We start from the raw sequence: 16,635 nt of genomic DNA, 5'->3' as shown, positions 1-16,635 counted from the left end.
GGCACCCTCGGCTGAGTCACCGGGATCTCTGCTAAAACCAGGTGGTGGTTCCCCCTTCTAAAGCTGTGGGGGTCCCCACTCTGCCAGGCCGTGTGGTTCCCTCTCTCTGGGATGCGGGAATCTCCACTCTGCTAAAGACACGTGGTTCTCTCTCTCTCAGGGCTGCAGGAGTCTACACTCCATCAAGTCCACATGCTTCTCCTCCCTAAAGCAGCATGGTTCTCCTCCTCAATGGCCACCAAATCTGGGTTTTTAAATCCCCGCGGCCAATCTTCCTCTGCAGCCTCATTTCCGACTCCTCCCACACTTGGCTTCACATGCCAGAACTCGTATCCTTCCAGCTTTACTGGGCTGCCATCCTGAGTCTGGGCAGGTGTGGCCCCATGTCCTGGAGCCAATCCTCTCTGAGCTCCCATGCAGGCGCTGTAACTCAGGGGACCCGCCCCCCGCCAGTTACATCTGGGTGGGGAAGTTACTTCCATTCCCCTGGCTTAGAGCTGGTCACAGCTACTTAACTTATCTATGCAACCAGTCAAAGGTTATAGATATGCCAAACGACCACACCAGAGCTTAGCTGCAAGGCTGTTGCTATGCTAAACAGCTCTCAATGGCCCTGCTCCATTTGTCCCTTCCCCCAACCCACACCCTGGGTGGGGGGGGGGATGGAGACATCTTAAAATCTCCTGAACACCTTAAGTTCTGGGCCCCATTTCAAATGCCTATTTGGGGCCCCCCTCTTGGCTGCACCCTGTAACAGACGGGGCCCTGGCAAGGGGTTCACGAGGGCCCATGTTCGGAGTGAAGTTGTAAACTGGGTCATTTTAACCCAAAAAAGGCTGAAAAGAAAGTATGATCACCACCACGTCAGCCAATAAAATAGAAGAAAAAGGCCCCAAAAGAGCTTTCAGGGGGCATCACCAGAGCCTCCACACAATCTCCTGAAAACAGCACCCAGATTGCCCCCCAGGACTCAGGGTGAGAGGGAGGCCGGGACATTGACCCACACGTTCACCGGGAAGAGAAAACTGCCACGGACACAGCAAACGTGGGTCCACCGGGAACAGAGAGAGGGGCGGAAGAGACACGGAGGGCTGGCCCGCCCCGTGTCCTCTCACTAGGAAGGCAGCCCTGTGACCCTGCCACCACCGCTGTTTCCTTGGCGACCCAGGACAGGGAGACCCCTCTTCTCCACCTGCTGAGAGAAAAGATGACACTGCCGGAGAAACCGCAACCAAAGCCATTTCACAGCTGGCATCGGAAACGAGGGAGCCTGGCTGAGCAAGGACAGATGGCCAGAGTGTCTGTGAGGGGGGCTCACAGAGGCCAGGGGCCCACTGGCCCCGGTGTCCCGTCAAACCTCCTCCACCCTCAGGAAGGCTTCTGCTCCAACAAACCCCCACCCCTCCTCCCAACACCCCCAACCCCCCTGCCTCATCAAGGGCCAACAACTGGAGAGGGTGGGGCTGGGGGGAAAAGCCACTTCCCGAATGGCTTATTCTGCTTGGGGCTGTTGCACGTGGGTCACCGGCCAGCAGTGACCACAGAACGCTGCGGATGGCTCGCCGAAAAACACACGAGAAACAAACACACATGCACAGAGACAAACTAGTTTCTGTGGGGAAGTAGGGATGAAATAGCCACCCCCCCTAGTGGGGAGGGCCCTGATTTACCGTCCACACCTGCTTTTATTGGGCTCATTTGCATAATAATTCAGGTAAAGTACAGTACTTATCAGGGGGAAGTAAGGAACTATAGAAAACAAGGAACTCTGCTGGTCTATTGAGTCGGGGTCAAAGAGCTGTAAGACTTTGAGAAACAAACTTCCTCCTTGGACCCCTCTCATTCATTCAACTGAGAGCATTCTAAACAAAGCAGGTTTCACAGTAATTTATATGTTCTTTCTTAGGCCTGATCACCCGGGGAATCCGCCATTTCGGCACAGAGCTGCACCACCCTGTCATTGTTTCAGGCTTAGCACGGGAACTAAGGCAATAAGGAGATTTTCTCCCAGACGATGAGAATTCAGGCTATGTCAAAGCCGAGGAGCGAGGGTCCATCACCCTCTTTTGCTGCAGCCCCCCAAGTCCTTCTTTTGGGGGGCCTCCCAAAGTGATCGTGCCTGGCTTAGGTCGTTCCCCCCGTGGGGAATCTTACCCGTCTTTGGCTAACCGACCAAGCTTTTGGGGGTTCAGTTACGAATAAAGCAGCAGAAGCAGCATTCCTGCCAGGGAGATACGCTTTTGTCTCCTTGCTGGCTTACGGTTCCAAGGGCATTCCCTTAGCCTTAGCCTAGGCGGGGGTTTCAGCTTCTGATACCAGTCAGGGCGGTTCCCAACATGGGCCCCCTCTGAACGTGTGCCCTGCTTCACACGTGAAACTGTTCTCCCTAAAGAGCACACCCCCTTGGATTCTACTCCCAGCTCCTGTGAGCCCCACTGAACCTCGGAAACCTGGGGTGCCCCTGGCCATGCCCCCTTTTCCCACCTAGCCTCAGGATCACCTTCTCCTCCTCGCCTCACAAGCCCTCCCCTCCCCACAAACAGAGGATGGCTCTACAGGGCAACTCAGACCCTGTGCGAAGCAGATGTCCTAGCTTAACAGTTTATCGCGGCTTACGGCACCCTCAGCCAAGGCCTTGGACTTGGTAGAAGGCCACAAGTGTTCCAAGCCCCAGGTATTCCCTCCTCCCCAAGGACTTCGGCCCCTCCTACAGGTTGCTGCTTCTGTGAGTGATGTACCTGCCTGTCCTGTGTGTCCTTCCGGAAGACCAGGTCTCAGCCCTGGCAGCCGTACAGTCTCGGGGCACCTACTGGGCCAGCTGACCTTTTGTTCTGCCTGTTCAAACAAGCCACACTCGGGAAGCAGCGGCCCCTCCCCCCAGCACCCCCAGCAAAGGCATCCGGGGCCAGGGCACAGCAGACCTGGGCACCAGCTCTCTCCACACACTCTCAGGTGCCCTGGAGCCGCAGGGCTCAGGGTGAGGATGCGCTCCTCCTGCCTCCTGGACCACCAGGCCGGATTCCTCCCTCCTCTGCAGGGCCGCTCAGGGGTCCCTGTGGCCTTTCCCATGGTCGGCCGTGCTCACCACCACCCATATCTCTGATGGTGCTTATCATTAATTTCAAAGGCCTCCCCAATACCTATCTAAAATAATGGCTACAAAAAGGGGTATCAGGAGATGCATTTTATGTGACACCACACACCAGCCCCTGGCCCGTTTTCTCTGGCCACTCTGCCCCAGGCTCTCCACCCTGAGCCGCCTGCCAGTCCCCGCACACCTTTGGTCCAGCTGCCGTTCAGTGACCTCCCCGAACCCCCTCTGTACTTGCCTACAGCCCCACCTCGTCCTTTACTGCTCACCCCAGGCTGCTCCACAGCTCCCTGGGCGTCTCCCCAGGGCTGGCTGCCAAGCATCTGTCCCCCTGTAGGCACCACTAAGCTAAACTTTAGCTCGGTGAAGATGGCTGTGGGCCCAGTGGTGTTTGCACGCCCAGGCCTAGGCAGAGCCCCGGGGCTGCTCAGAGGATGTCTATGGACAGGACCAACAAGCCAGCTAATGAACCTGGACTCCCCATTTGTGGCAGCCGCCAGGCCCCCTCAGACAGCTGCTGTGGCTCCCAGGTGAAGTGCCCCATGGCTGCTCATGGCAGCACGTTCCTGGGAGGTGGGCACCGCCACAGCGACACCAGCATGTCGGGTACCATTTCTTTTTGCACTCAAATTAACGGGAAGCAATTTCATTAACAGATAGTGCTGCTTGATGAGTTTGTTCCAACTCGGCTTATTTTTAAAGTGTCCTTAAAAGCTGTGGGGACCCAGCTGGAGAGCTGAATCTGATAGAATGGAAATTGTGTGACACTATGGCTCACCTGGGGACACAGAAGCCTTTCCCATTGAGCTGTGGGGGACCCCTCCAAGCCTCAGCACCCTCCTCCAGGTTGCAGAGGGGGTGTACATTCTGGACGCTGGGCTCTGGAGGCTGTGGGCCCAATTAGAGCAGGAAACTCAACTCAGCAAATGCTTCTCCCCGAGAAGCTCCTGGCCTGACCAGGAGGGACACACTCAGAGCAAAAGGCCACAGACTCACCTACAGTGTGAGGGCCTGGACGGGGGCGCTCCATGGAGATGAGCCAAAGGCCGGTCCCCCAGAGAAAAGAAGCCCATGCACTCCTGCCAAGTGGGTGTAGTATTCAGAGACTCAGCCCATGGTCCAAAGAAATTCCAACTTGACTTGGTGTCACTTAAGGAATAGTTTGCATTTTCTTCTCTTCCTGCTCCCCACAAATGTGCTACAGTTTCTCCCGGTCCACCCCCCAGCCACCATCACCTTCACCCTCAGGTGTTTATCACATCAGTGGGGAGCCTCATTTATCCCCCCTTTACCCAGACTCTCCGTCCCCAGTACAAAAGCAGCAGATCCACACCACTTGGGAACTTGTTAGAAATGCAAATCTCCGACCCCACTGCAGACCCGCAGCCAATCTCCCAGGGGAGGTGGGGCCCAGCAACCCGTGTTTTAACAAGCCCTGCCCCTGCAGGGACTCAGAGGCACAGCTGAGCCACTGCCTGACCTCCAAGGGGTGGGGGCGGGCCAGGAGCTGACCCACAGCGACAGTCCGCTCTCCCCTGCTGCTTCAGTTCAGTCCCTGGGCCCCATTCTCCTGACTGGGCATTACAGAAATCTGGAAGGCAAGCTGGCCAGGACAGAACTTAGGGTGGGCCGTGGCCGGAGACAACCCTCTTTGAAGGGATAAGACCCTCCTACCCCGGGGAACCTTGTAACTTCCACACACCACTCAGAACTGGGATCACTGCCAGGAGAGGAGACTCAGTGGGGTGTCCGGGGGGCTCACGTTTACCCGTCGTTCCCAAGCTGGACTTCGTCCTCCGCAGCAGACGCCCAGGACTCAGAGTCGCTCAGTCGCCTCCTGGGAATCAGTATCCAGAGCGGGAGACGCCCACCCTCTACAGAGGTCAGGGTCAGCCCCCTGCTGAGACCATGCTGAGTCAAGGGCAGTGGCCCTAGTCCACGGGAACGGTGGCACCTCTGGCACCATGTAGAATGGGTTCACGTGTCACTCCAGGGACGGGGAAGCAACTCTTCCCCCCAAAACCACCGCCCCCTACCCAGGGGCTAGTGACCACACCCCCAGGAGGTCAGTCCTCTCTGCTCATTAGGCTGCCTATCCACATTGTTTTTCTGCAGCCTGGGTTCCTGGCAGGCAGCGGACAAGGAAGCAGGCTCCTCCCAGCCCTAGGACCTGCCTGGGCCTGAACCAGCTGCTCCTTGTACTGCTGGTGGGACTGCAAAAGGCAAGTTTCGTTCCTCGTGCTCATTAACACCTTTACTCTTCCTGCTTTTCTTGAGCATCTTCTACATCCATCCTCTGCTGGGACACATGGAACTGGTGTGGTAAAGGACCTGGAGCTCCTGGTGGGAGCCAACATGAGGCCCATGATCAGCACCACCCGGGGGCTTGTTAGAACCATGGACACTCAGGCCCACCTCTGACCTTTCCATCAGAATCTGCCTTTCCACAGGGTCCCCAGCTCAGTGGGACAAGCACTGGGGTCACACCAATGTGCTTTTGTAACAAGTGATGCCCCACGTTGGATGATAAGGGCCTAAGGGGTTACTCGCAAAGGCCCGTAGCAGAGCCCCTGCTCCCCAGCCCCAGGCCTCTGTTAAACCACGGTTCTGTTTTCAGCTGCCCTGAATAAGACAGGGCCGTCTGTATCCTCCAACCCCGGGGGGGGGGGGGGGGGGGGGGGACGCCGGCCAGCTCCTCTCATAGTGAAGTCTTCACCAGCCTGACCCAAGGCAAAGAAGAGCGACACCGCCCTCCCGTGGCAGCTTCGACAGTGACAGCCGCCTACACGAGGCTGAGTCACAACAGGCTGGAGGGCCATCCAGCTCAGAGAAGCCAGGGCTACAATCCAAAACACGCTGTATACATACTCAGAGTGAATTTTGGGGAGGGCAAAAGCCCCATAGTCCAGCCACGCACTTTCCAGATTAACGTTCCTCCCGACAACTGGAGTCGGGATCCCCAGCTCCGCCAGCCACTTGCTCTATGCGCTGTGCCCCCTTTGCCCCTTCTCTCACCCACAAGGTGGAGTCAGACACGATCTCCAGTGCAGCTTTGACGTCCCGAGGGGCGTCTTCATTGACAGTACTGCACGGACATCTCACCGAGCACCTGCTCGACGTTCCGCACACATGCACAAGGGCTGCGGGGGCGGCTGCAAACCAGGCAGGGTCCCTGCCTGTTGCAGGATGTAGAAAGGGTGAGGACAGGACTGCTCACGGAGGAGAGGCCCCTCGCCCAGCCTGGGCTTCCTTTCTGACCACGTGGACCCTCTCGACCTTCCGAGTCCTCTCATGGTGCTCATGGCCGCCTCCCTCCCCGCTGGCAGCGCTGTAAGGTACCCCCATCGCTTGGGCCACCGTGTCGGGAACACCTACTGATCCCGCTCATCCTCAGAAGTGCTTTGCCGGGATTTACATCCTGGAGGCTGAGCCATTGAGGAGCTTTTCCAGGTGTTTCCAGCTTCCTCTTCCCCAAGCATTAGCTGAGTCTTAATTGAATGGTAGACCAGTGTATTTTAACATTTGAAATGCGCATAGAAAAAAAAACACATGTGCGATGGGGAAGGGCCTGCTGTGTTGTGATAAGAAAAGCATTTTAGGTATCTCCCTCCCTTCATTGATCCAGGGTTCAAGTCTCTGAGGCCACCTGGCCTTGGAGGAACGGAAACCCAGACAAGACTAATGAATGAAACAAGCCCCAAACTCAGTCTCTGCATTCTTTATTTTCCTGCGTGTTGTGCTTGAACCTGGCAAACCACACAGAGGGCTTGGAAGTATTTTCCCCAGTTTCCCTCCTGTCCTTATAAAACTGTGCCAAACCCTCCCTCCCTGTACCAAAACTGCAGTGACAAGGTCAGGGTTAGCCTGGTCCTCTCCCTCGGTTGCTAGACAAACCTGGAAGGCATTAGAATTTTTTACACCCTCTGAGGCCTTCCCTTCCAAGACCCCCCAGAAATGCACCGCCCCCGTTGTCCTGACTGCTGGTCCTACCTAAACACGCCGCCTTTCTGTCTTGCCTCCTAGTCTGCTGCTTCAGCGGTCACCTCCTTCCCTTCCACACGGATGGCACCTGCTCCAAGTAGCAGAGCCCAGCACACAGAGGACCAAGGCACTGAGTGTCACATCTGAGGGCTGCCCCAGCCAGAGGTACAGAAGACCCACTCAGGAAAGGAAAGTGCTGGCAACTCCAAGGCTGGCTGGTGGGAGCCATCCCCATCTGCACGCCGGGCAGTGGGCCCAGGGTACTGCCCCACCTCCTTCCATCTGGGCCCATTCCTTGTTTCCACCACGCCGAGCTTCTTCGCTCAGGACCCTCCACCTGAGGCCTGCCCTTACAGCCTGAAGCCCGGGCTCCACCCTTCTTGAGGGTCCCCACAGGACAGAACCAGCCTGGCCTCCGCCACCTCTCGCTTCCCAAACTCCTGTCCTCCCTAACATGCCTCATGCGTGATCATACCTGGCAGCTCCCGATTTCCTTCCAACACCCACTTTCTCTTCCTGATACATCCAAACACGACCCGCCCTTCATGGGAATGCAGCCTGACTCCCGAGGCTTCCCTCCACACCCACCTGTAGGCTCGATCTCGCAAACCCCCCTGCAGGACTGCGTAACCTTGCCCAGACCCCCTCCGACACCTCCACTGCCTCCCACAGACTCCCACAGACTTGAAGCTTCACATGTCCGCCATGTCTTTTATTCCAGGTGGGGAACCGTGGGGCCATTCTTTTACAAAGACATTTCTAGTTTTTTTAAAACATTATACAATTCCAAAACGCTAATTATAGACATATTTCTAACCACCAGGCAAAAAATTTATTTACAAACGGAAACCACCCCCAATCCCACCTTGGGAGAAAGCCATTTCAATCTGAAACATCCACCATCCACTTTCAATTTTTATAGAAACATTTCATGGGAAAGTGTGCACACGTTTTATAACCTCCATCTCTCACATAAAAATAATCTGCTCAGGCCACTTAAAGCAAGATGACTGGATCGGTTCAGCTGCACCGCAGTGTGCTGTCAAGAGCCATGAACACCCTTGGGCCCCTGAGGCCTGCCCTGCCACCGTCATCACCCACAGAGGGCAACCACTTCCCCAACTTCTAACAGCGGAGCTTTGCCTGAAGTCACTTCTAACATTCCCTCTTCCTCCAGGTACCAACACCTACTATTGCCCCCTTCACCTGGCTCATCCCCTCAAATATGAGTTATTTTAGAAGTCCCGCTACCTCCAATCTATACACATCAGAGCTTCCCTAAAACACCGTCACCCTCAGGCTAGAAGCTCTGAATAGCCTAGTGCCCACAATGGAAACCGAACTCTCAGCCCTACCACCTGACACCTGCCTGCAAAAACCACTTGAGTTGCTTGAAAAGCCTGTCAAAGGCCACTGGTTGAATGCCTCTGTGTGAATGCCCATGAGCCCTATGGGAACCCTCCAAGTTCTCTTTTTCATCGTCTCCTGAGGGCATGCTTACTGATTTTAGAGAGGGGAACAGAGAAGTAGGGAAACGATCAGTTCTCTTGCAGGTGCCCTGACTGGGGAACAAACCCACAACCCAAGCATGTGCCCTGATCAGGAACCGAACCTGTGACCTTTAGGTTTACAGGATGACGCCCTAACCGAGCCACAGCAGCCTGGACTCCAAGTTCTTCACATGGAGCTGAAGCTGCCCCATTGTAAAACCTTCACGCTGACCCTGGCTTTGCCTGTAACACCCTCTTCCCCAAGGACACACAGGGGACACTGGTACCACTTCTGGATAACCAGGGCTGAAACTGTCCTGGTGACCCCAATACCCCTGTGAAGTAGCTATACTCTGGATGAGGGCTACCTGGCTGGTCCCCACTCCTTTCCCATGGCGGAGACCCCAGGGAAAACCAACCACTCTACACACACGTCTGTGAAGGTGGCCGGCACAGCCTCTGCTGGTCGAGGCCCTGGCAGGTGAGGTCCTAGCACCACCAGAACACAGCGACCACTCAGTGGCAGGACTCAGGAAAGAGGCCCTGGGGCCATCCCCCCTCCAGGTCCCAAGCCTTGTGCAGCTAAGGTCTGTCTGTTCTGAGTGCTTCATCCCCTTCCAACACTCACACCCCGTCTCACACCACACCCCAGTGGCGGCAACTGCTAGCAGCATGCTGCCCTCCCCCCAACAGGCAGGCATCCATCCTGGCACTGACTCTTATGGGGCTGCAACCCACCCTCTGCTCTTGTCCACACTCTCGAAGTAAGGTCCAGTCACAAGGTAATAAGGAGGCCTACATCGATCGGAGGAGTGCGCAGAAGGAGCTCCTCCCCACCTGAGGGCCATGTGCCGAGCACCGAGCACCGCCCACCCCCAGACTCAAGGCTTGGGGGTGAGGACCAGGGCGGGGCCAGGACTCCCGGCCCAGCAGAGGTTTTCACTGAACACACATGCACCCCCACGCCCCCTCTCCAAAATTAAGGAAACCATTCCTTTGAGTGTAAGACAGGTTTCTTTTATTAATTTTTCCTAAACTCGTGTCATGTTTACTGAATGTTTTTCGTAGTGTAAGAATGTGACCTGGGACTTTAACAAACCAGTCTGGATAATGCAACCTGGATAAACGCTTGTCTGCACGAAGTCACCGATTATGATTATCACACTCTCTGGCCTGGCCTCCGAGTAAATCCAACTGGTCTTAATAGACAGCAAGCAGACCATATCACCTTATTTCTAGTTTAAATTTGAACCTTCAAATTCACCCCCATCCCAACACCCACGCCCTCCCCCCACAAAAAAAAAATGTATTAGAAATGGCTGTTAAGGACTGAGTCAGTTGCGTAAGAATTGGCTTGATCCTACAGCCAGCACTCCAAAGCAGCTATTGGCCTCCCTGCGGGCCAGCTGGAACTCTCGAAGTATGACAGGCAGAGAGCGGGTGGCGGCGGCTCTACGGGGCCAGCTCCTGGCTGCCACGCATGCGTATGCACCAGCATAAACACACTTGCACCTTCCTTTTCTCTAAGCAGTGTTTCTCTGTAGCACTTCAGAGGTTGTAACACCCTAAAATTTTTCAGTGTGCAGATGGGCAGAAACTTATTCTAAATGCACAAGGTATGATCATGTTTCTAACAACATAAGCCAAAATTAACAGAGAGGCACTCTGTTATACAGAAAATAATTATTGCAAAGATCAAAAACATAGCCAACAAAGCTTATAACAGTTTCTAAGGCAAGTACCAGCTCTGGCCTCTTAATATTGCTTCCCTTGGAGTTTCCAAACCGCCTCACTCCTGCCAACGCTGCCCCTACAGGCAGTCACCGGAAGTGCTTCGGTGCCCCCGACGCTGGCTGCACTGGAGGGAGGTGTTGCCCAAGTCCAGCACCACACTCGTTAACACTAATTTCAGACACATCCAGTACAACCCAGTGTATCTTAGTTTTCTGTATGATCTGTCAGCTGTTAACACATACAAAATTGGCAGATTCATGACAGATATTAACACAACACACAAGTGATTGTGAATGAGCTTTAAAAAAAGAAACAAACAAACAAAAAACTCTGGTCCTGGGACTACAAGATATACCTCAAATTTACAGAACATCTCTCAGCCGAACGCGCAGGCCAGGATACAAATCTTTACACCATAATGAACAAGAATCAACTCCTCGGGTAAATCTATCATGCCTGTAATCAATGAAACATACTTTCAGGAACGTGCTTCCCCAGGAAGGGCATCCAGGTCTAAGATCCTCAGTCAACAGCTCGCTCCAGTGAGGGCCTGTTTTCCCGGGGGGGCGGCACATGGCACCTGTAATGGGAGCCCCTTTACTGGGAGTGGGGGCTAAGAACAGGGTGGGAGTGGAAGTGAAGCAGAAACGCACTGGGACTGGAAAGTGGCTCAGAACACACCTGTGTTGTGCTGTTAGCCCATGCCATGCCACGCTCCGGCCCCCAGGAAGAAGGAGGCCCCACCCCAGGCCAGGCGGGGGACTCCATGGCGATCCCCACCATAAACTTCTGGGGCACAGTTACAGGTCCTGTCGCTTACATCCTAATAAGCGGTCTGCCTGGTGGCCAGTCATTGTTTCTGCTAGAGCTCAACTTCCCTGAACAAGCTTGTCTTTGTAGAAGCATGATTTAAACACAAAAGGAGTGAAGCATAAGCTCAGTAAGACTAACTGGACTTCTAAATAGTACCATTATGAAAAAGATAGAATGCACTTAATTTCTGTACCTAACTATTTAGAAGTCAAAATGCTCCATACATTACCTATATCCCTTCCCCCAAAATCCCCTAAAAACTAAGAAATGTCCAGTATTAGATTGCTCTAGTTGATGTTCAGAACAAAGTTGACAACTTAAAGCTTTATAATAGTCTGTTTTAATATAAACAACTGTTGGAATCAATCAATGTCCATCTCAGGAAGCTTCTTGTCTGAATCCGATGGCACAGCAGAGTCTGGGCCCTGCCCGGCGGCCTGCGTGCCGGGGCTGTCTCCTTGTCCGTCCACTGGTCCGTTCTGCTCGGCATTACTCTGCTCCTCCTTTGGAGGTTCCACTTTGGGTTTGGGCTTTGAAATTATAGGGTTACAGATACTCATCAGCTCCTACAATGGTAGAAGAGAAAATTGTGCTTTCTTATAAAATAACAAATTTTACATGTTACACAAAATCCAAGTCCACCCTCTCCCACCTAAGATGCAGTAATGAAGTTCCCTCCAAAATATCCCTTTAAGGACTATTAGTAATAAATAATAAGGCTGACAAGAAAGCACTATTTAAAAGGTAAAGCCATTAAATACCTTAATTTTAGCTTCAATGTCCTTTGTCTTGACAACCGGATCCAGGGCCAGACTCTGCTTGTTCTGCAGGTTCAGCTTCTTGTTCATCCACTCCATGGCCTCGTTCGTGCTCTTCTCCACCTTCGTCACGTCAGCAGCGTCCAGGTGGTCGTACTGGTCCTCCTGCAAGCAGCCGTCACAACGAGATGGTGTCAAAGGATGGCTTCCCTACCCGAGTGTCGCCTAGTGCTTCAGCCTTCCAAAAGTCACAATCTTTCCAAAATAGAGCACACCTTCACCCTCACGATCTAAATATTCAATTCCTTAGAAATCCAAGGAAAGGTAAACTCAATTTTTAAAACTTAAATAGATTTAAAGGTCAAAACCTTACATTAAGGCTGCAATGAGAAGGCCTCAGCGGTATAAACTGCACATACTTTACACAGAGATCTTAAGGAAACACTGCGTGTCCTCAGACACGAGAGCTAGGGTTTACACATGCCTGTCAGGAACCCAACGGCAGTTAAACACAACTCTTTATAGGAACCCTTCGGGAGGCAAAACTTAAAAACCAAAATCAAGGTGCCTTGTTAGCACAGTAGGCAGCGTGTCAGTCTCCTAAAAAACAAAAACAGAAAACCAAAAAACGAGTTCTATTTCTCCCTTTCAAAGTTTCTTACACAAACAATGCACATCAGGAAGCGAGAGCACAGTGGAGTGGGGTTAAGAATCCGAACTCTGGGGTCAGACCTCCAGCCAGGTCCCGGCACCCCTAAGTAATCTGGGGTGTTGCTTACGGACACTGAGGCTTGAAGAGCGGGACGTCACCCAGAACTGCTGGTACCACCATCTGCTCCATAGGGTGCTCGTGTGGACTCAATGAGCAATGTGTGCACGAGGCGACCCCACGCAGTGCTAGAACACTGGTCAGCAGCAGTTTCCTGCTGAGACAGTCCTGCATCTGCAGACCAAGCCAAATCACACGCCTAGTGTGTTCTCAGAAGGACCGGGCCCAAGCAGGCTAAGTCACCGAGGAAGCATGCACAGCGAGGAATGGAAATAAACAATACTGCTCAGTCCCAGCCAGATCCTACCTATTAAAGTGGCAAATCCCAAGGTTCTTAGTAAGATTTGATAAAATATGTACTACATTAACATCTAAAAAGAAAACAATATTAAAGAACACTCCAAGAGAACAAGAGAATAAATAACTCTACAAATGTCTTAAAGCTTTAAGTCTACCAAAACAGTAGTAGGGAAGAGGAAAAACAAAGATACCTTGTTTTTGAATGAGCTGATTACTTTCATATACTGCTGGATTTGTTTCCCTAGTTCTTCAAACAATTTTGGTCTTTCTTCGGATTCCTGGAATCTTATCTTAATAGGCTGACCTAGATTCTTAACAAAAGAGAGAACATACAAATTCTTCACAGGGCAGCTTAAACTATCAGAGTAGCACTGTTTCTACAATTACTAAAATTGATTATGGATTAAAGTACATTTAACCTCAATGAGCAATCTAAGAAATTAAATACTTCCCACGGCCCATTGAAAAGCACATACAGATTGGGCAAGGGTAGGTTTAGAGCTGTGAATACACACAGCGGAGTTTATTCTTTTATCATTCTTTCTTAATCAGTGTATTATTTCCCATGCGGACTGTAAACCCACTCCTGCTCCACCCTGTGTCCTCCCTCGGGTTAGAGGTACCAGTGTTTCTCCGTACTGTTCCCTGTGCAGCCAACACAACTGTCGCCTGAGTCCCCATTCTCAAAACCCCGTGAGAGACAACCAAATACCAGGTGCCTGCTGACAGTGACCCCAACACTAAATACGAAGTACCGCTGCCAAGAAGAATTTTAAGCCTGAATCTTAGGAAGCCTCTAGATCTATCCATCAATTACCAGATGTTAAACACCACAAAGATGAAAATCAGCAAAATCCAGACTGGGGCAAAGCCAATGGGACAGTGATCTTTCTTTCACGGAGTGACGGTGGAAGGAGAACCACACAGGCCGTGTTAGGAGACTCACTGTGCCAACAAAACATATGGACCTCACCTGCATCCTGAGTCAAACCTAACAAAATAATGCGAAATACCTGGAACCTGAAAATTGACTGTAGATATGGTGATGTTAAGGAATGTTTTAGGTGGGTTATGGCAGAGTTTAAGGTTACATCTTCTTTTAAATACCTACTGAGATATTTTTGGATTAAATATAATATGCAGAACTTGCTTCAAGTAACCAAGAGCAGAAATGAAACAAAATTGGCCACGAGGTGACAGCAGCTGAAACTATTCTTCTCTCTCCGTCCATGAGTTTGACATCAATGAAAAGTAAAGCAAAACCCTCAGCGGAAGAGCTCACTAGAGGCTCCTGTTTTAGTCACCACGGCCTAGTCTGACAAAAAACTAAGTAACCTGAAGAAACGGGGAAAGTCTTGTGCATTTGCATCCTCTCCCAGACACCTTGACTTCAGACAGCTCTTTGTTCTTGAACTCTCAGGCTGAACGATCGGATTCTTCAAGTAAAAACCTGATGCTTTGCTTTGCTGAGAACCGCAGCCACACCCACCGCCCTGCCCGAGTTCAGGACAGGGACACGTCTGGCACATCTTTGCATCTCTAGACACCAAGAAAGCACTCAACTCCAATACAGTAACATTTTAAGTCTAAATGTTCAGATAAATTCTTTTGTTACTCTAAGGTGAGAAAGTTAATGAACCTAAGCAATAAAACATACAGTTCTTCAATCACCTTCAGCCTCTCTTCATTACTTGACGTAAGAATTCCTCCCAACTCTGAGATGCTCTCCTTGGCAATTATAGCACCAGTTCAGGACATTGTTTTCAAAAGCCACTTACTTTTAACTCAGCCAATTTGTCGACGTAAACTTGCTTTGGCTGGTCTTCTCCGTCCTCATACAACCAGTTTTCGGTATCTTCTAGTTTCAAGGTAAAACTGTTACGATCCTAAAGATGAAGAAATATCGCAGTTAGGTCAGCTGTGATTCGCCCACCTAGCAGACACCATCGCTTCTGAAACAGCCGGTTCACTCGTGGAGTCACTCGTGGAGTCACAGGCGCAGGCTGCGATGCAGCGGCATTTCCTTTAAAATGTGAGGGGCATGTAGGAGATCAGAAAACAAGACTGGCCAAATGCTGTTCTGCTTGACAGGTCCAGTCTAGGGAAGTTTATGATACTCTCTGCTGTAAGCAACATTTGGGTATTTTTGAAAATTTCAGAATTAGAAACTCCATTTACAAATAAGTTAAAATAAATACCAGGGAAAAGTTAGCTGATTTAAAGAAAGACACCAGGTAGGTAACAGCATGCACATGTATCTAACAGCGATACACACAGACTAACCTTTAGGAAACAGAACACTCCACTAACAGACATGAAACGGTACTTCTGAAAACAGTGCACTTGAATCATTTCACTGTAGACCTACAAACGCACGCTCCCCTACTAACACATTCAGGGACGGTCCCAGAGACATGTAACAGGTGGAGCCACACTGTGGCCCTTACTTACATCCTCACTCACAAACTTCTCGTATTCACCGCTGAGCTTGTCTCGCATTTCATACACATACTCTTCCACTGCGTTCTTAGCGTCGTTTCGCTCCTTCTCCAGTTTATCCTGCATGATCATCTTACCCTGCGGACAGCAGCGATCCGTTAAACGTGCACGTAATTGTAAGACCACATCCCCTTAAATACTAAATAATGTAATTATTAAAACAGGAAATCCTTCTGCCCCAAACCCTTTCTATTCTGCAAACCATCCAAGAAAGCAGACCTGGAAGCATCAGGCCTCAGTGCAACATGAAGACCCAGCGAGAGTCTGTGGGTGTGCTTAGAGAAAAGGAGCCGCACAGGCGGTGGGGGCTGAAGGAAGGTGGAAACAGGTACAGGGAGGATAATTGGTGAAGGAAAAATACAAATTAAAAAAATAAATCAATACTCTTTAAAAAGAGCAACACAAATATCAAGATGTAGAAACTCAAAAGCAGAACTAGTAAGAAAAAGGATTTGCGGCGAGCACTGTTATGAGCTCAAGGGCACAGCGGTGCCTCCGCTGTGTGTCGCTCTGATGGAGCACCAAGAAAAACCAAACGATTCACACGGCGCAGATGCTGGAGGCCTGTAAAATAAAACCGTTCTAAGATCTAGTGAACAGATGATAAGAAACCTCGCAGGCAATAATTAATTCAATAGAAATGCTCCAGGGTCCCGAACCCTGCATCACTTATATCATTGACTGGCAACAGGGGAAGGAAGTGACCACCAACCAGAGCTACCGTCAGTGCTGCACAGAATTCCTCCCACCATCCACTTCCAGGGCCCACAACCGGACACGCCCCAACCCCTGGCGAGCAAACACACTCACACACCCAAACGTGACCGCCATGTTCCCTAAACCAAAGCCATAATGTCAAAATCTCGTAACAAAAATTCTAGCAACACACACATACTTTTGCCAAAATTCTAACATTTTTCTCAAACTCCAAACAACCAAAAATGCCTAACCTAGAGTTACTAGACACAGAGCTTAAACATTCTACCGTGTTAATTTGTTAGCTTATTGTTCTGAGACTTGAAATTATCACCTCATTTTCAATATACAAGTTGAGCATCTCTCTGTCTATCTGCCATAACAGCTGGTTCTCAATTGGCAGGTCCACGGTGCTGGTCTTCACTTTTGCCTTCTTGGCTTGAGGTGGCTGATCCATCTTCTTGTCTTTTGATCCAGCTTGGGAGGTCTAAAGAAAGAAAAATC

The 16,635-nt window shown here is 51.2% G+C and overlaps 1 protein-coding gene across 1 annotated transcript in view; it reads right to left on the bottom strand.

Moving 5' to 3' along the window:
• Nucleotides 1–9,563: 9,563 nt before the first annotated feature.
• HSPA4 (heat shock protein family A (Hsp70) member 4) overlaps nt 9,564–16,635 on the bottom strand; it is a 40,098-nt gene continuing 33,026 nt past the window's right edge. The window contains exons 14-19 of the mRNA XM_028527527.2: nt 16,466–16,618; nt 15,388–15,513; nt 14,715–14,822; nt 13,128–13,247; nt 11,871–12,032; nt 9,564–11,675 (exon numbers count right to left, since the gene is read on the bottom strand). Coding sequence (XP_028383328.1) covers nt 11,472–11,675; nt 11,871–12,032; nt 13,128–13,247; nt 14,715–14,822; nt 15,388–15,513; nt 16,466–16,618 — 873 coding nt within the window. The 3' untranslated portion in view covers nt 9,564–11,471. The remainder of the gene's footprint in view (nt 11,676–11,870; nt 12,033–13,127; nt 13,248–14,714; nt 14,823–15,387; nt 15,514–16,465; nt 16,619–16,635) is intronic.

The sequence above is a fragment of the Phyllostomus discolor genome, chromosome 13 (genome assembly GCF_004126475.2).
Source record: "Phyllostomus discolor isolate MPI-MPIP mPhyDis1 chromosome 13, mPhyDis1.pri.v3, whole genome shotgun sequence".
Lineage (NCBI taxonomy): Eukaryota > Metazoa > Chordata > Mammalia > Chiroptera > Phyllostomidae > Phyllostomus > Phyllostomus discolor.
Note: the sequence above shows the minus strand (reverse complement) of the source record. Positions and strands in the feature narration are given on the sequence as shown.